At 38.2% G+C, this 24590-nt stretch overlaps 1 protein-coding gene across 1 annotated transcript in view; it reads right to left on the bottom strand.

Annotated features, from left to right (window-relative positions):
- Positions 1 to 24590, bottom strand: part of DOT1L (DOT1 like histone lysine methyltransferase) — a 111797-nt gene that overhangs the window by 24143 nt on the left and 63064 nt on the right. Inside the window, exons 4-22 of the mRNA XM_072404861.1 lie at positions 23999 to 24062; positions 22917 to 23145; positions 22374 to 22468; positions 20309 to 20371; positions 18870 to 18925; positions 17685 to 17764; positions 15668 to 15736; positions 14600 to 14706; positions 14185 to 14226; positions 13625 to 13708; positions 10374 to 10608; positions 9683 to 9796; positions 7420 to 7511; positions 7157 to 7258; positions 6103 to 6240; positions 5859 to 5984; positions 5026 to 5495; positions 3966 to 4095; positions 3374 to 3514 (exon numbers count right to left, since the gene is read on the bottom strand). Of these exons, the coding sequence (XP_072260962.1) occupies positions 3374 to 3514; positions 3966 to 4095; positions 5026 to 5495; positions 5859 to 5984; positions 6103 to 6240; positions 7157 to 7258; positions 7420 to 7511; positions 9683 to 9796; positions 10374 to 10608; positions 13625 to 13708; positions 14185 to 14226; positions 14600 to 14706; positions 15668 to 15736; positions 17685 to 17764; positions 18870 to 18925; positions 20309 to 20371; positions 22374 to 22468; positions 22917 to 23145; positions 23999 to 24062 (2437 nt within the window). The remainder of the gene's footprint in view (positions 1 to 3373; positions 3515 to 3965; positions 4096 to 5025; positions 5496 to 5858; positions 5985 to 6102; positions 6241 to 7156; positions 7259 to 7419; positions 7512 to 9682; positions 9797 to 10373; positions 10609 to 13624; positions 13709 to 14184; positions 14227 to 14599; positions 14707 to 15667; positions 15737 to 17684; positions 17765 to 18869; positions 18926 to 20308; positions 20372 to 22373; positions 22469 to 22916; positions 23146 to 23998; positions 24063 to 24590) is intronic.

Genomic DNA, 24590 nt, shown 5'->3' with positions numbered 1-24590 from the left:
AACAAAAATAGGATAGTAATGGTAAAAAAAACAAGAAAATTCCCAGGTATAACGGACTACAATCAAAAACTTGCATAGAACTTTTCAAGATTTCAAGTGGTCAAGACTTGACATAACTTGACTAAGCTATCTCAAACTGACACTCCCAAATGATTCAGGTCCACTTATGGAAAACTTTTCTTGGAGATGGTGGTGAACTTGACGAGAGGCTAGTAGCAGCTAGGTTCCACCCTTGAAGTAGTTGTATACTTACTTCCACAGAAGATATTGGATGCGTTTTGGCATTATACGTAATTAGTAATTTCGTCGGAAAGCCCCATGTGTACACTATAATATTGTCCCGCAATATCTTCGTAATCAGCAACAATTTTTTCTGATTCTGAATAGTATTGGCAGATAAATCTGCCGCATCCAAGAACTTGTTTTGTTGGAAGGTTTGGGTATTCTGTGCACCGTCAATTGTGAGTTCTAAGTCAGTTGCCGCCAGCACTAACAGGCGACACAAACTTTTAATATAAAGCTTGTAGTTCCCCTGATAGTCTCCCCTCACTTTGATATTGTTCCGTCTGGAACAATCCTCCAGATTAACTACTTTAGACCTAAGCCAGTTCAACTCATTGGCAGTCTCTTGGTGGGCATCCACTAGATCATTATGGGCTTGAGCAAACTCCCCCATCTTGGTTTCCACATGCAATATACGCTTCCCAAAGTTATTCAGGGTGTTTCCAAATTTGGTAAGCATGGAGTTCAATTCTTACTGTATAAAATGCCTTAAAGATAGCAGCATTTCTTTCAAAGTAGAGGCCGATCGCTCCGATTCCCCCACCTGGAAACTTTCTAGGTCTTTCCCAATTATCAGGCCTGCGAGTAGGGGAGCATCCCCGGGGCTCGCCTACAGCTATACCCGGCTCCAGACATACCTCACTCTGGAGAACAGAAGACGCTGATGCTGTAGGACAAGGAGAATCGTCTAGGTTGCCTTCCGGATAGCTAGAAGCAGTTGGACTTTGCTATGGAGGAGATTCGTGGGAAGTGTGGACCTGTGGTGAAGCTGAAGGAGTAGCCAGGACGCCATCTTGGGAGTCGCGGGAATGCTGAGGTCGAAAATAGTAAGAGAGCTTCTGAGACTCGGCTTTTCCTTTCCTGCGTTTGGTCATAATGTTGCTGTTCAGGAGTAATCCGGTGCTCCGTCAAAACAGAAGGAGGACAAGAATGGCTTCAGCCTAGTCAGACACGAAGGTCTCTTCTACGTGGCCATCTTGAACGCCCGCCGGACACGCCCCCCTTTTGTAAATCTTTACTGACCAAGACAAACTCTGCAGTTGTTTTTTTTACTTATCAAAACATATCTTGCTCCAGAAGTTAATGAATGTCTAGGCTCCAATAAGTTTTTTATTTTTTTTTTTGCTTTTTTTATGATTAACTTACAGTGAGGGTTTTACACAGTAACTGCCTAATATTTTATTGAGACAAACATCTGTCCTTATTGCATTTATTAAAATAATTTACCATTTCCGACTTACATACAAATTCAACTTAAGAACGAACCTGCCATCCCTATCTCTTATGGGGACTACCTGTAATGTAGTTAAGCAATGTTCTCAAACACAAGAAGGTAATGAGAAAAACAAGGAAAGTAATGTGATTTAACATTGGAAACCAATCGTGACTCCTATTAACAACGATTTAACACAACCTTGGAGAGCTTTGGAGGCAACACAGTAGAAGTTTAAGGCTACAGCCATTTATCATCCCACACAATTGAGGCAGAATCTGATGCAGCAGCAGGGATCCTATTTTGATGCCAAGTGTAACGGTTTGGCAGGGTATAATCACAGGGAAAAAGTCTTCAGAAGGACTTTACCCAACTGCAAGTCACATCCATTAAAATAGGAGAATCTTTTAGTAGTTAATAGGTGGTATAGTAGCCGCCTTGTTACTATACTAGAAAGGGGTTACTGGGGGGGGGGGGGGGGCACACCACCACTCCACAATGGGCATAAACAAATTCAACCTCAAAACAGACATAGGCCATAAGTAAAAAGCTTGTAAAGGAAAGGTATTGACTGCTTTAGGGGCTCACAAAAGATTCAGTCTAGAGATGGCGCTGATGAAAGTAGCCTTTTGGAGTTGGCATAGCAGTAGGCAATATATCAACAGCCAACATGCTATTTAAAATAATAGGAGTTCTAGCAGGAGATTGACTCCTCAGGAGAAAGCTCATCATGCTTTCAAACAAGGCTCGGGGTAGAAAGAAGTTGCTAAAAGCGGTAACCTCCAGTCACACTCGGGGTAGGTAAACCTATGGGAAACAATAGTAAATCGAGTCTTACCTGATCCGCCGGCGTCCCGCGTCTTTCGCATCTTCTCTCTTCCTTTGCGTCTTCTTTCTTCTTCCTCCTGCATCTTTTGCACTCGATGAGTTACCGGTGACATTGGTGCGTGCGTTGCTGGGGGGGTGGGAAATTCAAAATCCATTTGTATTACATTCAATACATAATAACTGTATTGAATGCAATACAGTGGATTTATATGTGTAAAAGCAGTACATTGTCTTGCATGAACATTTATTTTACAGTATAATGTAATAGTATGAATATATTATTTATTTTTTCAATTTATTTAATATTTTGACATGATTTTGTGCTCCCAACTTTTTCATACTCATACTATTATTATACATAAATATAATTAAATTTTCGTGAAAAACAATGCACTGCTTTTAGACATAAATACAGACAGAAATGAACCACTCAGGAGGTTAATGTTGTGGGATAAATCAGGAGGAGGATCTGAAGGAAGGTGTTCAACTTTAAATATGGCTTCTAGGGATTTAGTGGACCAACCATAAAAAGATTATTTAAGCTTCCACTCACTAAACTAAATGTAAAGAATGCCAGTTGCCTGGATTGTAAAGCTGATCTTTAGTGTCCAAGTCACATAGAAGGAACCTAATTTAAAGAAGAAATAGATTAAATATTTTAAGTAAATAGTCTCCAAAGACAGCTATTCACAGCTGTCAGAATATTTCTTAGTAGTCACAAAGTAGAATACCATATCGACTGCCAGCAGAAAACTATAGAGAAAGAGATACAAAACCAGTCCCCTGTACAAATAGAACAAGCAGTAGTGGCCAGACTACATTACAGGAAACTCCTATAGTTGTACGTGAAGTTGTTCACTGCTGAAATAAAGCACTTGTCTGAATGAAAAACAAGGACAATGAGATTCAAGTAAAACTAAACCTAACCCTTCTATTTAATATCCGTTTAGTCTGATTGTCAAATAAATTTAAGTAAATGAATTAAAATGTGTTCAACTCTTTAACAAGGTAAAACAAGCAGCCCTTCTATTCACATGATAACGAACATACCTTTTCCACACGGCTTGGCAGGACAACGCTAGCCAGAGGGATGCTGACTGGCAGTTTGTTGGGTTGGACTGTGCTTAATGGTATACTTATAGGCAAACTGGTGATTGTTTCAGAACTGGAAGGGCTACAGTCTCTTGACAGCTAAAAGGAATACACCCAAAAGACACAAGTTAGGCTAAAAAATGGAGGACATTCAGTTAAAATACATATGAACATTATAAAAAATGCACTTTTTTTTTAACTTTTTTAATGAATCATCCTAAAGGAAACACCATAAAGTGTTACGCACGCTTAACTTCAATGCAGATTTTCTTCAATTCATCTTCGTGGCTCCCTAATGATGGATGCACAAAGAATCAGAACAGCCCAAATTTTGCTTGTTTACGACCCCCTTTACCTGATTATTGTTTTATGTAACTGACAGGCTAAAATCTGCAAATACCAACCTCTTATCCCAAATGAGAAGTAGCGTAACAGAGGAGCCCAGGCAGTGTGCATACATAAAAGTATCCTGACTCTTTGTGATAGATGCATGTCAGGAGTATGCAAATGTACTATTTTGGCTTAAGGTTCCTGTCACCAAGACACTCACCTTGTCATATCCCTTCTCAGTAGCTGCTTGGCCTTCATCTGATGGATGTGATTCCCGAGGACTCAGGTGCATACCATTAAATATACCAGGACTTGATGACATGAAGTTGCTCTCTTTACCCACCTCGCTCCTTTAAAACAAATACTTTGGTGGTTAGGCACAAGTGCAGTCAGCAATGACATCACAATTTTTGTTTTCACCAGTACATTTGTCTTTAGGAGTCCCTTGGCAGTTTTTTTAGCCTACATGCAACTAAAAGCTTAATAGGCAGACTTTTCACTACAGTAGACAGACACTGTATACATCCTGCAAAAAAATTGTCTTTGCAGAATCTACCACAGAGTGAAAATTGTAAATGGTCAGCATATACCAAGAGGGATGAACTCCTGTGCATGTAGGGGAGTTCAGTCACACCGCCATTGCGGTCACACTGCCACAGCTCAAAATCCCAAACCCAGAAATATATATATATATATATATATATATATATATATATATATATATATATATATATATATACACACACACACACACACACACACCACGCCTGGTACCTAGCTTTCCCCCCAAAAAAAACAAAGGCAGCTCCCAAGTTTATTAACATACTTATATTAATAATTATATTAAAAGCGGAAAAAACTGAACTCTGACAAAGAAAAAAAGAAAATATTGCATCTCAGTTGCATGGAGGTGTGAACTCTGACTAGGCTATTCTAGGAAATTTTCAGGAAACTTTCTTCCGATTAAAGCAATTCTGTTTACATTATACGTCTGTGGTTTCAGATAAGTCACTTTACATCACTAAACCCAACAACTTACTAGTTCTCCATACATTTTCCAAAACCATTAATAGAAAAAAAAATAAAAAAAAATACAATTTTGATCCAGTTTTGAAGCACCCAAAAATACAACAAAAGATCTATTTAACCTAGTATTTTTCATAACTCATTTCGTAATTCATTGTTGATATGTGACCTGTGAATTAAAAACAGCATAACAAGCAAACACATTTTTTCCCCTCTTTGGAATAGCAAAATATAGCAAAGTTACATAAATTCACCTGTGACTGAAATCAGCATTTCTGCAGTTAGGTGCTGGTTCTTGGTTCAGATGACGCCTCATGGCTATTTTGGCAGGGGAGTAGCGGGTATAGTCTGGTTGAGAATGACCAAAAGTCCTCTCTCCTTTGTGTCGCGATAAATGTGTTGGTGTATTTGACACAAAATCAGAATGATCCATGCGGGAATGAGTGCTCTCTTTGGAGCAAGGCCTACTTCCGCCACTGCGGCCAGAGTGGTAAAGCTCATAGTGTGATGCGTGACCATTGCTGGCTAGTTCTGGGCTGAAGCCATTGAGAATGGGGGTCTGAGGAGGATGCACACGTGTATGTGATGCATCAGTGGAGTATTGAGCACCAAAACTGCTCTTAGAGCGATTGTTGCTAGGCGGTGGATCATCTGATAAAGTAGAAGACTTCAGCTGAAGCAGCTCATGTTGCCGTTGTAATTTCTCTAGCTCTACAATACTAATCTAAAAACAAATAAAAAAAAAAAAAAAACAATGTTATGCTTATGTTTCAGACTAATCATCTTTTAAATTTGTGTGTAAAATTAAACCACCACCAGAGATCTTGAAATTAATACAGAATGAGAAGTGCTGAAGGATGTAAACACTGCACAGGCTCCACAGTACAAAGAGATAATTGTGGAACAGCAGGTATGAAAATGTTACCAAAGCAGTTTTTGTGTGTCCTGAGAGACATTACAAAACCTAATGTGAATAGTAAAGTGTACTTCATTCCAAAAAACATGACATCTAAAAAATGTAAGATAGAAGTCGAGACATAGAGATATGTATTGGTTTAAAAACTGCTGCAGCAAAACACAAGAATACCTGTAATTCCAAACAGTGTTTTTGCTTCTCTGAAATCTGGTTTTTCAGGGCCAATTTTTCTTTCATCAGATTTTCCAAGGACAATGTATTCCAATCCAACTTCAACTCTTCACAACGCGTCTTCAACTGAAAAACAGAAAGCAACTTCTAGCTTAAAAAAATATTCTCTTAACATGTTGCAATAATTTTTTAACTTTTTTCTAATCACTTTGGTGTATAGTTTATTGCCACTACTGCTACTCACCAGCTGCAAACTGTGGTTTTTCAGTTCACCATTTTCCTGCTCTAGCTGTCGGCTCTGTTCCTTCAGTTGTAGATTGTGAGCAGAGATTTCCTTTTGGGCTTGGATGAGATCACTGTAAGTAAGAGCCTTGACTCCCAACTGCAAAATCAAAAATCTATGTCTGAGAACAAATGCACAGTGGGGGGAGATGCACACATTTAAAAAGACTAATAGCATTTCCTTGCATTTTTGTCATTGTTGGGTTCATGCCATTAAATATATTTCTGGTATTTCAGGTTTACAGGGAATGTATAGTGGTTTTGTAAAAATCTAACATAGCCATAAAGTGAAATAATATACCAAGTTCAAACCATGTAACATGCTAACCTAGGCCATTTAGCCATCCTAAACTATTGATCTCTTAAAATTATTATTTTTTTTTTTTTAAAGGTACATCTGGTGATGCATTTTTACACCTAATGCTAAGGTCAGTCACAAGTTTACTTCCCCATACACATACTTGAAATGCTTGTTTACAAAAGCACTAAATGCAAAAAAAAGATATATAACAATATATATATGCAAAATATAACAATATATATATATATGCAAAATAAAAGATATATAACAAACAATCTTTATGGAGAAGATGCATGTAGAAGAGTTAGATACCATTCTTCACACAGGAAACTTCTGCCCACTTCCTGTTGCCTTGTTTGCCCAACCTGAGGCTGGGTTCACTCACACACACAAGTAGGTGTGAATGGGGTCCATATAGTTTTTCTTTTACACACTAAACTGCAGAGCATAAATATGACCCCACATGAAACAAAGGAATTTATACTTTACATCATTTGCAATCAGAAAATAGGATTCATTTTACTGTATGAAAATGCACTAGGGTCTGTATAAGTCTTTAAAAACAATACAGTACATGGAAAATAAACCAAACAAATATAAATGCATTAAAAAAATCAAATATTTTCCTAATGTAGAGATTTGAACAGCATAATGCTAAGATTTAGAAAATCATGTAAAACTTCCATACACACAAAAAATTACGGATTTACCATACCTCATCTAGTTTCTGCTGAAATAGTTTTTTGATCTCTTCTTTTTGGGCCTGACAAAGTGTAAGAAGTTGTTGGGCAGTACCAAGCAGCTGGGAATTTTTCTCCTAGAGGTTTGAACACAAAATTCAGATCAATACAGACAAGGTCTATCATACCTAGACATATAATAAAACCAAACCAGCTTCAAAGCTCCTACCAGAAATGGCAGCTAAAAATCTATTTTTGTCTAAGAAAAAAAGAGCTAAAATCTAATTAAGTGACATACCTTTTCCTTCTGTAAAAGCTGCTGCAGTCCAGCTTTGTACTGTGGCGTCTTCATGTAAGACATGAGTTGCAGGTACTGTAGTCTAAAGGTGTCTGTGACAGAAAAGAAATCACTAAAGAGCTTTTCCATAAAATATACTTACAAAAAGGGGTAAACCTATGGACATACCGACTACTGATGTAAAAAAAAAAAAAGTCTGTAAAAAACATCTTATGGCAAAAGAGGTCATGGTGAATGTATACGGTGGGATTAAGACATAACAAATACCCCAATAAATTAAAAATAAATATATATATAAAAAAACATGACAAGATAGATGAATGACAGAATGTGAATGTTCACGTTCTGACACTGGTCAAACATGAAAAAGCAACAGGAGTTCAATAAAGTTGCTCAAAAAGGAATTTTTGCTACTAGCAGTAAAGTTTGTCCCCGAAAAAAAGCAAAGCACAAGAAAATAACCGGGTGATTCTACTGGTTTCTAAAGTATTTAGAACATGTACAAAGTATTTTCTACCTTTCTCTTTATACTACCTACCCTTTATACAACTCTTTTACCAGCATGGTAAATTCTCACAGGACAAGACAAACCACAAACCAATATAAAAAGGTAATTCATTAAACAGAAATAAAAGGTTACAATGCATAACAAGTATAGAATGAATCTAAAAAGAGCAACTGTCTAAGCTTTCATTATGTTAAAAACTCATCAAGTCCCACAAACTTAAAACCCAACTGTGCCTGATTTTAAAACCTAATAAACAAAGAGTGAATAAAAACAATACTTTTCAAATGTCTTGTGTTTGTTGTTTGTGTTCGAGTTTATTTTTTATGTGGACACTTCGATACAGCAAGGTAAAAGAGTGCATACATGAACCCATGCCAAACTATATGTCTTGTGGTTTATCCAGAAGGTATCCCAGCTAATGTATAGGCATACTAACATGCTACATAATCTAGCAACTTTACTGAAAAACAGGGATCACGTAGAAGCCAACTGTCTTGAACACTGACCCTTGCAAATGTATTTTCATTTGACAGGATTAGTGGATACCAAAAGCTGTGTTTAAACTTATGGTAAACTTGTTACAAATCCTGGCAAATCAAATATCGCATATGATGAAAAAAAAGTGAAAGCTGCGGGTATTTTAGTGTAATCTGTATGTTACCCAACAATAAATCAAGGGAAACAAGTAACTATCCAATTATGGAAAGCTGTTAGTTATTTCTCATAACAGGTCAAAAGTCAACTGCCTTTATCTCTAGATTTCCTGTATGTATTGGCATTTGGATTTCACTTAATGAAACATCATTATATTTTAACATTTGTGACAACTTCACTTTTAGCAATAAAAATGAATTGGTAAGCAGCAAGATATGATGAACCATAGATTAAAAAAATTAGGAAAAGCAGGAAGGGATTGTATGGTAGTACAAGGAAACAAATAAAGGCGTGTAGGAAAATGGTAAACCACGAGTAAAGGGTGTTAAAAAAGACAAATCAGGCACAATGTAGGATAAGAGTTTTAACAAATGCAGAAAAAGTAAAGCAAGGAAAAAAATAAATAAATAAAAAGACTGACAAACAAAGGAGAAACAAAAAAACAAAAAACAAGGAGAGAAAACATTAGTAGACTCCATAGCAGAGAGCCTTTGCTCAAGCCGTGGGAATGGGGGCCAACTAGGATCACCCGAGAGGCTCCACTGCTAAATGGGGAGGTGACATAGGGATGTGGCCAGAACCTTCAGCGCCGAAAAATGCTGCTAGAGAAAGGCAGAATGTCAGATATAGGACATTAAGTATTAAGTCAGACACTGCGCAATCTTACTGCTATCTCTGAGCTACACATAGACTGACACTCAACAGAATTAATTCCCTTTGGCACAAGACTAAAATGCTTTATGGAAAATTTTGGCAAAGTCACCCCAAGAAGTCTTTGGACTCTTTCAAAACCATAGGTTGGTCATGGTATGGCTAGTGGAGCCATTTATTTGCCTCAACTACTAGTGGAAGATTTAACAGATGTTAACATCCTTCTAAACAGTCACAAAATTTCAGTTTTGTCTAAAACAATCAAGTTAATTCCTAGTACCTTTTTTTCTTTAGCGCTCATTATGTGCCATAATCTCATTATCAAGGCAACACAATGAATTGAGCTCACCCAAAAGAATGGCGTTTTTTCCAGCTTAGCTTCTCTTGAAAGGCACTAATTTCCTCTCTAGGAGCACAAAATTAATGCAAAGTCAATTGAGACATTCTTACCAAGCAGCTTCTGCAGTGCTGGGGGTGTAGGAGAAGACATCAGCTGGTTGGAAGGTTGACGTTGTGCTTTCAGAGGTAGCTGATAATGGGGGCTTTGAGGTGGCTTGCAGGCATCTAGCAAAAAAAATAAAATAAAAAAATACATTCTCAAGTGATACTTGTTCAGTCTAATAAAAAGAAATAAAATACCTGAAGAATACTTGGGTGCTGCAAGTAAAAAAGGAAACAGCAAAATAATGCTCAAAGGTTCATTAAAAAAAACAAAAAAACAAAAAAACAAAAAATAAAATATGGTTTGAAAAGTATTTCTCAAATCTAGAAATCTGGCTGGTATGTATTTTTGGTAGTCAAGGACCAGAGGTAGCAAACACTTAATAATCAAACTTTTCAAGTAGCCCAAAGACTTTTTTTTTCTTCTTTTTAACATTTTTTAGGAGCTTTCTTGATAGAAATTTCATTAGTGGTTATTTCATATTGTTGGTAAACACGGCGACATTGGTTGAAACCTTCCTAAAGTCTAGACATAGAGATAACGGCTAAAAATATTACTTTGAAAGTAGATACTTGAGACAGGTATTTACAAACTGAAGCTTGCATGAAGCAGTAACCTAGTAGTAAAATTGTAGAATTCCTTCAAGGATCAAAGGCAATATGTATACAAGAAATTCAGCATTCCAACACTTCTGCTCACCCTGAGGGCTTGACTGTGTTGGTGACTGAGGTGGAGGACCATTTTGTTGATTTAGAACTTCCAGTAGAGTTGATGATTTGGAAGATTTGCGATCACCATTAGATTGAAGCAGTTTCTTGGGACGTCCTCTTTTCCGACCTGCTATTTTCTTGCCCTTCTTGGTCAACCTTCTACGAGCCTTGGCAGGTGAAGTCTTCTTCACAGGAGCTGGTTTCTCCTCCTCATTAGCAGAATCCTAGGTGGAACAAGGCATTGTGTGGTTTTTATTTTACTTCTCTGCAAAAAGCAAAACTACGTCTTAGAATAATTTCGACATGTCAGGGGGTGAAGGATGCCTGTGTCCCCCACCACAAACTGAGTTATTCCTTTGAACCCTTTTGTCAGTGATGGTATAACATGCCATAGGGGTCAGAGGATAGGAACTGCATATAGTGGGGGGAGGAGGGCACAGGCATATGACATTCCCCAAATTAAGGTGTGTGCAGGGCTGAAACAGAAAAGGTAAGACACCAGGGTAGCAGGGACCTTTCTTTTGCTACAATAAAGAATTCAGGAGCCTAAACTTTGTTTTTGTGAAAACTGAACTTATGCTGCAAACCTGTTAAGCAGAATGGAAGAAGTCATAAAGCAGTTGCTAATCCTGCTCAGGAGCAAGCAAATGATAAACAGAGAGGGATAGAAAGACAAAGGCACAATGGATGTGGGCTCAGCAAGAGTCCAATCAGGCGTAACAAAGTCTAACTTGGCACAACTAGAGTATAACCAGGACCAGCAAGAGACATTGTCAGCTGCACAGCTGACTGAGCTGGCATAGGCTAGGTGGTGCAGAAGCTAGCAGTTCTGAGCACAGGGGTGTCACTGGTTGCCAGGGGAAATGGAAGCTTAGCCCAAGCTAGCAACATCCTCCAAAAGACGACAGTGCATGATGTGGAAGCCTCTTAATACCTTTAGGAGGACTACAGAGAGGGAGGCCTGGCCCCCAGCTCAGTGGGCTGGCCTGGTGGTGCCATTCCTAATGGGGGGATGGTCAGAAGGCATATTTTAATCTGACCGCTGAGGATGCAAAAAGCTATGACAAGCTGAAATCTGAGATTTTCTGGTGACTTGGTGTCACTCCTGTTGTTTTGGCCCAGCGTGTACATAAGTGGACTTTCCAGCCAGCCAGGTCACCTTGTTCCTAGATGCATGACCTGGTGTATCTAGTGAGAAAGTGGCCTCACAGCTCCCCAGATTGTAGAGAGTCACCATGGACTGTCACCACTGGCCCAGCTGCCCATCACAGAGGTGCCATTTGAAAGTATAGCTATGGACCTTCTTATCCACTGATCAAGTCCGCCAGGGGGCATCACTATATTTTTTAATGGTGCTAGATTATGCCACACAGTATCCTGGGGCAATTCCTCTAAATTTTTCCAACTTGAAAGCACTTGCCAAAGAATTTTTCTACACGCCTAACCGCACAGGAATTCTCAGGGGAAATTTTAACAGATCAGGGGACACCCTTTATGTCTAGAGTCATGAGGGAATTGAATAATTTTATTGAATTAAACAGCTCCGTAGCTCAGTGTACCATCCACAGACAGATGGTTTGGTAGAAAGCTGCAACAAAACCCTGAAGGGGATATTGAAGAAAGTAATTGAAAAGAATGAGAGGGACTGGGGTGGTCTCCTGCCTTATCTGATGTTTGAATTCTGAGAGGTGCCCCAGTCTTCCACAGGGTTTTCACTGTGAGTTAGTGTATGGTCAACACCACCATGGGCTTCTAGACATTACGAAAGGATATGGGGACAAGAGGACAACATCCCTTTCCGAAAGTGTGATGGAGCCTGTATGCCTGTAAGCATACAACATTCCTGTGGTTAAGAACATATGCAATGGGCTCAGGAACCCAAAGTCGGATCTACAATTGTTCAGCAAGGGGTTGCTCCTTCAACCCTGGTGACTGTGTGCTTGTCCTTATTCCCACGGTGGAGAGCATGTTCCTGGCTACATAGCAGGGAACATATGAGTTTATTTAAAAGGTAGGGGAGGTAAACTACAAGGCCTGATAAAAGAACAAACATATCATATAAATTTACAGAAGACCTATCACCAGAATATTTACTGTACATAAAAGGGTAGAAATCACCCTTAAAAAATTAAAAAAAAGTGGAGGGAGGCCCTCCCCTTCTGTCTTTACTGCCACGAGTGAAAAGACTGAATGGAAGCACAGAGCCTCCTGAGATACATGATCTGTGAATCCCAGGAGGCTCTGCACTACTTTTGCGCATGCTCAATCTCAGGTATGTGAAAAAGGAGCTTTTCCCTTGCTTTGAAAAATAATAGCTAGAAGATGAATAAAAAGATGGATGATGAAGGTGTATATTAGAACAACATAGGACCCAATCGAAAGCTCTGAAGAGATCTGCGGAAGTAAAGGAAGGTGTGATTTTTTAAGTTTTAGTTACATTTTAATTAACCCCTGAAAGGACAGAGAGGCCCTTACAGCTATTGCTAAGTCTCTTCCAAAAACCCAGGTGGGTGTCCTAGAGGTAACGATTGCTGAATTCTCATTATCATGCCTACTTAGATGACAATGATTTTTAACAAGGATTGGGGGAAAAGAAAATCACCTCCTCAAGGTTACAGTCAGTGGTAGACAGCAAATCAGAAAACTTGTGCCATAGGCCTGAAAGAGGCCTGTTACCTTGATTACACCATTGGGAAATGTCTTATAAGACCAACGGTCAATAAGGTGGAAGAAATCAAAATTGAAAAGGAAAGGAGTTCCTTGTTTTGTACTCCTCGATTAGCTAGGGAGAGAACTACCAAAGGGGTAGTTAGAGCCCAGTCAGGCTAAGACTTGTTTTGTTGTTTTTGTTTAACATGGTGTTAACTGGCACCCCTGTGCTACAATAAAGTACCCAGGCAGAAGCCTGAACTTTGTTTTGCTGAAAACTAACTATGTGTTGCCTCAATAAACTGCTGTAAACCTGTTGCTACGAGCAATTCACCACAGCAAGCTCACTATATACACAGTGACACCTCGGCAATCCAGGAAAAACACAGAAAATGTATTTCCATGTAAAATACTCCAGTGCCTCAGTTTAGCTAGCCATTTAATATTTGTAACACAATCAAACAGTGAAATCAAGCATGGCCGAATGCAGAAAGTAGCCCGTTCAGGTTTCTTTCATCTTGCCATCCCTCCACTAGGTAAGGTAATAAGGATCACATATTGTTTATTCCAATGCTTACAAAAAAAGTTTACCTTAATCTCCTGAATTTTTGTAGGTGTTGTGGTATTGCTCTTTCCTTCACGCTGCTGCCTTCTTCTTGCCACTTCCTGTTCCTCCTTGGTAGGAAAGAAAACATTTTTTTGTTTTTGCTAACACTTTGCTACTAAAAAAAAATAACTTAAAACCTTAAACAAAATTTAATTAGTGTTAATTAAAATATTAAAGTACATCTATAACCAAAACCTTTTTTGTTAGTTTTAGGAAGTATGTGGAAGGTTTAGAACCTTAGTCACGTTTTACTGTCCTCTGTTATGATTCCCCTTGGCCTCCTCAAGCCTATCTGTTTTCCCTGTAACAGATTTTCCTTTGTTTCCTGTCTGGTAAAAGCTTGAGCTGGAACTAAAAATGAGGGGAAATCTCTTAACTAAACAAAAGTAAAACCTGGCAGTGTTCATACTGCTATCCCTTTTTGCAACAGAGCTTTCCTGGTCCCAAATATTTAAAAAGCCAGTGAGGATCAATGTTACCAAGCACAAATTAAGTCTTAGCAATATACTAGAGACAAAATAAATAAATGACAACTCCAACTTACCCTGAGTTTTGGGTTTTTCAGACTGGAAAAGTAGTTTTCAAGCTGTACAGAAGAGAATAAAAGGTTAAGTCCATTGTTATGAGAAACATTTTTAGGTAATCCATATTTTAAAAGCATAACTGCTTAATATTCTTTATAGTAAAAAGTATTTTTTAGTGCAACAACTCGGATTCAAACATAGTCCTTTCTGATAAAGTATAACACTGGCAGAAAACACAGGCTTTTTTTGCTTTAGTAATACTTTTCCTAAACAAATGAATAGGAATTCAACAGCTGCTAGAAGCATCTTAACACAGTACAAGGAGGTAGTCAAAAAAAATTGTGATTTTTCACGTAAGTGTTCTAAAAGCAATATGAATCAAATATCAAATATGAAATGCACAACATGAAAAGAAGAAATCAGAAGGTAACTCACTAAAGTCCGGTCTATGGTGTGCAGGTAATAGGAAACTGGCTTGCCGGTCCAAGAGACAGAACCTTTCAATGGCGATAGTTCAACTACTCTCATTATAGTGCCAATATCTGAAAATATTAACAGGAAACGTTTTAAAGGAAAAAAACTGCACATCCAAAAACACATAACTGATAATGAACCCTTTCCTTTGGGCTAAACACAGAGAAACACTACTATAAATGGAATTCTTACAACAGATTTACCGTATTTTTCGGACCATTAGACGCTCCGGACTATAGGACGCACCAGGTTTTCCGCACGGGAAAACAAGAAAAAAAAAAATTCATTTGATTTCCCCTGAGATCCAGCGTGCGGCACTTGTGGCCGCCCATGAAGGCGGCGCCGATCGGCATTCATCAAATCAATCGGCGCCGCCTTCATGGGCGGGCACAAGTGCCGCACGCTGGGACACAGGGGAACACAGAGGAGGAACACAGACTCTGGCTGCTGTCAGCCTCTGTCTGTTTTCTTCCTGTGTTCCCCTGTGTTCCAGCGCCCGCCCACGAAGGCGGCGCCGATTGATTTGATGAATGCTGATCGGCGCCGCCTTCGTGGGCGGGCACAAGTGCCCCACACTGGAACACAGGGGAACACAGGAGGAAAACAGACAGAGGCTGACAGCAGCCAGTGTCTGTGTTCCTCCTCTGTGTTCCCGTGTTCCAGCGTGGGGCACTTGTGCCCGCCCACGAAGGCGGCGCCGATCAGCATTCATCAAATCAATCGGCGGCGCCTTCGTGGGCGGGCACAAGTGCCGCATGCTGGAACACAGGAGGAAAACAGACAGAGGACCGGCGGGGACACAGGTAAGTAAAAAAATATGCCCCTGTACCTCTGCATTCGGACCATAAGACGCACCCTGATTTTCCCCCCACTTTAGGAGGAAAAAAAGTGCGTCTTATGGTCCGAAAAATACGGTATATTCCGTTTTTAATTAAATAAATTAGGAATGGTTTGTCAGCAGACACCAGGCATCCTGGGGTAAAAACACTCACAAGCATTTTTCAAAATAGCAACAAGAAATTGACTCACCACTGAGGTTTCTACTGTTAATTCGAAAGTTAAGCGGTGCAAAGGGTTTGGAGGACACAATTCTTCCACCTGAAATGTATACAGCAAACATAAGCTTGCAAACATACTAATCAAAGGGTGAAACTGCAAAATAGTAAAAGACAAAACTTTATCTAAAAGCTTTTTCATCCTCTTAGATCACAACAAAACAGTGAGATTTTGCATATTAGAAACTGTGCAGCCTATACATTTACCATTCCCGATCTTGAAATGACCTCTGTAAGGATTCTAAAAAGGTGACCAGGATAGGTTAAACGTTGCAAGGCAATAACACTGACTACCAATGATTTGGGATTAGTAGTGAAATATAACAAATATACTTCATTCAACTTCATAATATAAAATGGTAAATATTCCTATAAACTGAAAATATCAGATAAGGACAATGAATAGTGCATAGGAAGATGATAAAATGAAAAAGTTAGCAGAAAGAAAAGCTGCACAGATACAAAAGATGCAATCCCAAAGTAAATACATGCAAAGACAGCCTAATGGTTTAAACATATACAAAAAACAAAGTCGCACATTGACAGCAGTACTTTAACTTGTGTGCCCATGTCCTCCCCTATCATCCAACAAAAAATGTTAACAGTTTATTTAAACTTCCCAACTAAAATTAACAATTATTTTAAGAATTATTTGGTCTTTGACAAATGGACAAAACTACAACTACCTAGTTAACGTTCAATTTTTTCTTGAGCTAACCAGCAAACACTGCAAATTATTCTGAAGTATAATCATTACTATGATTTTGATAGCATGTGCTTTGCGACTTGCAACTCAAGTAACAATACCTAATGCATTTCTAATGTTTAATCTGCCAGCATCCTCAAACAGCATAGAAGCAAATATTTCACAGACACAGTAACTTTTCTATCACCCCCTTCTCACTGAACATATTTTCACCAGTATCCCAGAGCTGTTCCCTGTTACAATGTGCTCACTGTGTAGTAGATCCCCAGTGTCCTATTGGCCATCCTCCACAGCTGGCACAAAATGAGGTTTCAGCTGCGGGATGACAACACTGCAGCAAACTGCAACATGCAAGTTGACATCTGGGGTGGGATGGTAAAAAGCCAGAAGAGCATTTTAAATTCCATAACTAAACCGTTTCTTGCTTTTCTATACAAAACATTACTACTTACCGTGTTTCCCCGAAAAAAAGACCTACCCTGAAAGTAAGCCCTAGCATGCTAACCATGGCAAGGGTGAAATTTAAGCCCTCCCCCAAAAGTAAGCCCTATTGGCTTCTTTGGAGGGCGTGGTCACGTGGTGCATGGAGAAATACCAAGAGGAAGGAGAGAGCAGAGAGAGCAAGAGATTTTCAAAGCACTGGAGCAAGGGGTGAAGAAATTGCAGGGTTAATTAACCCGTACTCTGGTGTGACACTACAAATAAGAGGTTGGTGGATTCTCTTTTTCAAATGGTCCCTGCTAGTATTTCATTCATTAGAAGCAATGCATTTTTATTGATTGATTTTTTTTTGCCTTTACTCCGATTTATATTGGTTACCGTTTGGCTCCGTTCAACGAAGCTTTAGAAGTTTTGTTTCTGCATGTTACTCTATGAGTCATATGTTAAATGTCAGCACATTTTCTTGTTATGTTGCGTACGTACACATACATTATATATATATTTATACACACACACAAAATGGTAAATCAAACCATTATATATATTTTTTGTACATGAATACAGATTTTTTTTACATGAATATAGATTTTTTTGTACATGAGAAAAAAAGGACATCCCCTGAAAATAAGCCCTAATGCGATTTTCAGAGGTAAAACAAATATAAGACCCTGTCTTTTTTTCGGGGAAACACGGTAGTTCTATATACATGTTAACAATTGTTTAGACAATGAGCTAACTAAATAAAACAACAACATAAGCACAAATACATTGCAAAATTGCTAGACAAAGACCCAACATATGGAAGATGTTCCTCACTGTGGAGGTGTGTAGATCAATACATTACCTTCCTTCATGTTGGCAAATCTCTCCTTTAGCTGGTGGTCGACCTCAGGACCAAAGGCAAAATTATTCACAAAAATAACACTGCAAGATAACAGTAATGTTACTTCTGGAAATACCATGATGTTTTGTCCAACCAACTACAGGCTCCCAGTTATAGAGTGAATAAAAAAAAAATAAAGCTGCAAAGCATTTTAAGATTCAGCACAGCAATTATCAAAGCATTAATCCAATCAGTACCCCAGTATTGAATAAAATACATAATCAAATACTTTTAAATGACAGGGTACAGGGAAAGGTAAGTCAGTAATATGTAATATTACACTCAGTCATGCAGACTGCAAAAAAAAATAAACTTTACTACATATTTTATGTAAAAAAAAATGTTTTTAGAGCCCACCAGGTTTTACTGTGGTCTGTGACCCAACAAGGTCAATTAGGTATGCATTTTTCCTAGAACTATCCAAAATGGAAAAATTTAAATTTTGGGCAGTTGTACTTTACCATATTGTTAAATGTAGTTTTTTACGTGCAATTATCCATATGACTGAGATACATAGAATCTATGTAAACTTTACACATATCACAAATATTAAAAAAAAAAAACATCCTGTGTTCAGACAATTCTTAACTAAAAAGCAATACCATATTGTTAACAAGCACTTTAAATCAACTATCAATCAGGAACATACTCTACATTTAAACTAAGGAATATTAACTAACATTAATATAACTAACATTAAGGAGGTGATCAAATAAATACACACAGAACTTATGCAGTGTGGTAAAATAGTAGTGAGGTAAAATTAGTGTTTCATCACACATTATAGCTCCTTATGGTAGTGCGTGGGCCAATGGTGTGGTGTATTGCAGTGTCACAATTTATTGGCACCCCAGTGGCAGCCAAAATGCCAGCACTGCAGCACACTACAACAAACAAGCTGTATATTGCAATATTATGAGTAAAAATAAAAAAAAAAAAACAAATATGTTTAGGGAATTATACCAAGTGGGCTTGCCTTAGTACAAAACACATTACTGCACAACAGCCCAGGGAATTGTGATTGCAATTAGAAAGGGACAAGGAACAGCACAGCAAACAAATACTATTTCAAAGGTGTCACACTACCCAAGCATAGCTAAATTATAAGAAACAAAAAGGCTGGGAATATACAATGCTAATAGGCACCTTGTGTTGGCTATCCTTTCCCTCCATTCCTCTGACAGAAAGTCTCCACGTTCCAGCTAAATATAATAAAACAAAATCTTTTTTTTAGAAAGTCAAGATATAAAAAAAAAATTAAGTCAGAACTGATAAAAATTACTATATTCACAATTGCTAAACAGAGCATGAGCATTTAATGCTCATTGAGGACATAATATCTCACAACATGCAACAATAATTTCCCTGGCTTGTTGATATCCAAGCTGTGACCTTGCACAATGGCAGACCCCTGCAATGGTAAAAAAAAAAAAAAAAAATGTAAAATGTAACTGTCTTAAAGCGTACCTATACTCACAAAATCAACTTCGGCTTGCGGATAACATACGCCAATGATATAATCATCTGAATACTTTTTTTTCAGCTTGCTTTTACCTTTAAACATCAAAAACTAGTTCTTGCCACGCCCCCAGGTCTCTCCACCGCCTAGGCGGAGAGTTGCAATCTGGGAAATGCCATCTGTGGTGGGAGTGTTTCTAATCCCCTCCCACTGCCCTAATTATGCATATTTGCCTGAAACTCATGACACTCTGCTCTGTCTGTAGCCACTTCCTGCTTCTTTCAGCCTGTGAGCTCTGCATGCAGAAAGAGAGGGAAGGGGAGTGGGTGGAGGAGGTCAGGGGAGGAAGAGAACGTGAACAAACACTTCACAAATCATTATATACTGCATAGATACAAGAGATATACTGCATAGATACAAGAGATATACTGCATAGATACAAGCTGACCCAGCCAGTGCCACCAGGGAAGACTGACATTTTAGTGCACGTAAGTGAAAAATAATAATTGAAAGACAAGTTTTTGAGTATAGTTCCTCTTTAATGTTTAACATAAACATGTGTAGTATAGGTAAAAAAATGATATGTCCAGAAAGCTGGTATGTTAAATCTTTAACCTTTGGATGAACTACAGACACCGCTGCTATCCTATACATTAGAGTGTGCAATTCAACTGACTCCTTCTCTTTACAATTGTTTACAAAATGTCTTGCTTATTGTGCCAAGTGATATTTAAATAATTGGAAACATAACATGAAAGCCGAGTTAAAGCAGGTTATAAAAAAAAAAAAAAGCCAATTTCTGCACATTTTTATATAGAGATAAGCTCGTGTTTAAGGTTTCCAGTAAAATGCACATTATATAGAGTTCTTGTAAAATGTGCCTTCAACATAGAAATGTAATGGGAACCTTATATTTATAGTGTGAATCCTCAACTAATTTTTGAGGTATATCACATTTCTATGTACTCAATTTTTTATACTCTTGATAAAGTATACAAAATACAGTCAACTGATTTAATATGCAATAGATTAAATTAAGCAAATACAGCTTTCCCATGTAAAAGTATCACACCAAGACATTTTAAATGTTTCCCAACACTTTTAAACAAAATTTGTATGCACTTACTGTATATTCTGAATGTTTCTTCCCATACCATTTCATCCACTTTCTGAACTCTTTGTCCATGGTCTACAATAAACAATTTTTAGGTCACAATGAAACTGGAAACAATTATACAAATATTACCAATATTATCACTATTAATGATTTTAGGTTTGCAAAAATAAAAAAAACCCTGCTCTGAGGGTATCTTGTTACCTTCCACATCAGAGTAATATAAAGCTAATTTGACAAACTGTTAACCAAAACAACAAGCAAAGTCTCTGCCCAAGACTGAGTGAATTAACTGAAAATTGTACTTTTGACAGCAGTCAAAAGTACAGAAAACTGCACTTTGTCTATTAAAAGAGTAAAATCCTAAATCCTTGTCATTAAAACTGGTCTTTAGTATAACTTTTGCATTACTTTATTTTTAACTTTTTGTTGAGCCATGTGACAGAACATATCACATGGCTCAACAGACAAGAAAGGGCTATTTTATCAAGGAGATAGAAGATTAATTTCCACGGTTGTATAACTATACAGCTAAAACCATGCTCAGTACAAAGCAATTCGGAGTTCATTTTGCAGTGAACTAGACTAAGACTAAATCAGTGCAAATCAGCCCTTTGACACATGAAAGATGTCTTTTGCTGTAAAAGTGCATCTGTTATTAAAGAAATATGAAGATATTCATTGCTGATAATATACTTGTCCAATCGCTAGTTGAAATGATCACTTGAAAAATTCTTACACTTATCTAAATCTCTAAGGGTTACATTGGTTTCAGAAAGTACTCAGACCCCCTCTTACTTTTTTCAATGTTATGTTGCAATCTGATTCCTAATTGCAACCTAATTTTTGTTTCCCCTCAATAATCTACCCTTAGTATCCCATAATGAAAAAGTAAAAAAAAAATTTAAACAATTTAAAAAATGTATTAAAAAGACTAAACTGAAATACCACATTTACTTAAGTATTCAGACCATGGGCTCCTTAGACCAGTGGTCCCCAACTTTTTGGACGTCACAGACCACTAAATTTACGTACTTCGGACCACGCATGCGTGAGGAGCCAAGTGTAACAAAGGGGAAGAAACTTCCCCCAGAATGACGTCATGATGCCAGAACCCACCCACTCGCCCATCACAGGTCTGAGTCTGTGGTGGAAGAATGGGTGGGTTGTGTCCAGAGATACAACCCACCTACCTCCCTGAGCCTGCGATGCATACAGGAGACATGGTCTGCGTCCCCCCAAGTGCACTGACCAGTGCGCCACCCAAGTCCACTGGCCAGAGCCGCAGACCACAAGATGGGGACCACTGCTGTAGACGATTCCTATAACCTCATGGCTTGGTTATTGCTCATTGTCAGCTGGACCTTTAGTTTTTTCTTTTTAGTAAATTACTAAATTGTCCCAAATTCTGTTTTCACTTTATGTCATTATGGGGTAGTAAGTGTAGATAAATGCAAAAAAAAAAAAAAAAAAAAAAAATTTAATGATTGTGGCATCAGGCTGAGTACATTCTGATGCCACTGTAGGTTCAAACTGGCTGTGGGGTTTCATCACAGCAATGAACCACTGCCTCAGGGAAGATATTACATTGTACCAGTCCACCTGTGGCAAGCCCAACAGTGAATGAATGGGTAGAGCAGAGAATGGTTTAGTATCACTGGCTGTCGCCCAATGTTAAATATGCAAATGTTGGTTAAGAACAGTGTGCAGCCGAACTTGCAAGATGCCACCTACTGGGAGTCATGTGGAATCGCTTGCTCGCACTGGGGGTCCGAGGTACACATTACCTGTAACCCAACACTGATCATAAGCCCCAAACAAATTTTTTACCCATACCCATCATTGCAACACTAGCTATGATAATACCATCAAGTAACGTCAGCTTTTAGAATTATAGGAGGAGATAAAGTATTGATGCCAAACCTGCTTCAAAGTAGGTTTGACAACTACATCATTCCACAGATAAAGTACAAGTAGCACATTTACTATTACTAGGGTATCAGACACCGTATTAAGTACACACAGTTGATGGTTTTTCTCAATTAGCCTACCACAGACAAAATCATTCAAGACTTACTTCTGCATATTTGGCTGGAATGTCAGCTTTTTCTACTCCATAGTGATGTTTTCCTCCAGTGGCTGCAGCAACCTGTAGAACAACCTGCCCAACACCTAGGATAGGGGAAAAAGAATTTTTGAATCAGTAACTCTAAAATGTCATCACTTAGAAAGGAAGCAAGCATATCTGCAAGCAAAAGAAGAGCTGAACATTCAACCATTAAAGCGATTGCTAAAACCAAGTTGCAGAGGTTCTTGCAATCTACTCCAGCTCAGTAACCACTACTGTCATGAAGTCATTGTAATAAAAACGTATGCAGTTTCATGGAATTCCTTCCTGCATCATTTCAATATGACTTAATGAGCTTTTGCACACACCATGAAGCCCTTCATTTTCTAGGCATGTGCATAAAGAACTTTAAACATGTAGTAAGCGTCAAATAATTATACCAACTAAAAAAAATGCATAGATTGGAAAGATTTAGGGTAAGGGTGTAACCATCTTTTCTAACAGTGAGACTACACTTGCACTATACAGTTGACTATAATGCAATGTACTTACCACTCCCCAAGTCAACAAAAAGATCATCCTCTGTCATCTTTATTTCATCTATCATTTGAGCTACCAAGTCAAAAGATGTTTCGCCATACACTTCAGGGGAAAATGGCTCATAGTTATTAAGCTTCTCTGGGTCAGTAACAGAGTGGTTGTAGACTTGCTGCAAAATATGGCGCAGGAGACCTGTGGACGGGCGGGTATTCAATTTCATTGGCTGAGTGGTGCCTTTCCACTAAGAGAGGAAAAAAAATTATCAAAAAGAGCATATAAACAGTATATGCTGTCTAAAAAGGCTGCTGAACCCTTAGTTATTAATATTAATATGCCTTTCCCCAGTCATCCTAAAAGAATGAGTAGAGCGAATTAAAAAAAAAAAAAAGTGCAGTAAGGTCATGCAGGCAGTACTGTGCAAGAGAGAAGTAGAGGGAGGGTATGTGAGGGGAGAGAATGTGAATAAGACCATACAAGCATCCTTGCTAGGAACATATTAAGCAGCTTTTTAGAAGTTATAGAAACTGTAGGGCAGTTCATTAGTAAGTCTGGAAATCAGTACAGGTACATGCTGGGAGGCAGCGGATGTACCTTTTGCCAACACTGTAAACAGACATGGTGATGTGTAGCATAACAAGCTAGCTCCCGTCAACACAACACAACACAGCACAAAGCCTTTTGGTATGTGTAGGACTTCAGGTTCAAGACAAACTACTTTCTAAAGGCCAGTTTGAATGTTTCCATAGACCACCTAAATACAATCTGCTGAACCACTAAAACAGAACTGGTAAAATTAGAAATCATACCTACAATTTTGTGAACAATCACGAACATTTAGTAAAAGCAGTTTAAACTAACATTTACAATAGTCTAAAAGCCAAATACCAAATGCATTTTAAATCAGTAAAAGGGTAGTTTTTCGCCATTGCATTAAAACTTATGCTAACATGGCAACTGCAGAATAACCATTTAGAAATGTAGAACATGTGTTAATTTATATTGCTGCAACACTAATAAAAAAATTTTGGGAAAAAAGGAAAGTTGGGTAAAAGGATTCAGGCAATACAGTAAGGCCACAAAAACCAAAAACTTACCAACTGGTGTATACTATCAATGGCTCGGTTGTACTTTTCACAAAGCCGTTGCATGCTCTCAAAACTATAAAACACAATAACGAAAAAGTGAGATATATAACTCTAGTCAAACAGATGAGTGGAGAAAAAACATGACCAGAACAAAGTAAAAACAGGCATTAATATCAAAGCCGAAACAAAAAATCTACAATTGCCAAGGGGGTGGACAAAACTGAAACAAAAGTATAGTGAGGAGAGTAGAAAGCTGCCACAGTTAATAAGGTTACTAAATACCTATAGCACAAACTGTTAGGAAAATATCAAATGTGGCCCGTCCACTTTTTGACCATCCAGCTACAGCTTCCCCTCACCCAGCAATAAAAAAAATTCTGCTTTTTCAAGAGATATAGTTTGTCAAAAGACATAGTTTTATTGTGCTGAATCAATAGAACCAACTTTTTCCAAGTGTGACTTTCATTGCAACCTGGTCCAGAGGAAGGCAACAAAAAAAAACCCTGGTACAATTTGCTTCAACAGGGAAAAAAAATTCCATGAAGCAATCTATGATTTACCAGAAACCCCAGATGCTTTTCCATTTCTGAACCCCTCAACC

The sequence above is a fragment of the Pyxicephalus adspersus genome, chromosome 3 (genome assembly GCF_032062135.1).
Source record: "Pyxicephalus adspersus chromosome 3, UCB_Pads_2.0, whole genome shotgun sequence".
Lineage (NCBI taxonomy): Eukaryota > Metazoa > Chordata > Amphibia > Anura > Pyxicephalidae > Pyxicephalus > Pyxicephalus adspersus.
This window is presented reverse-complemented; position numbering and strand designations above follow the sequence as displayed.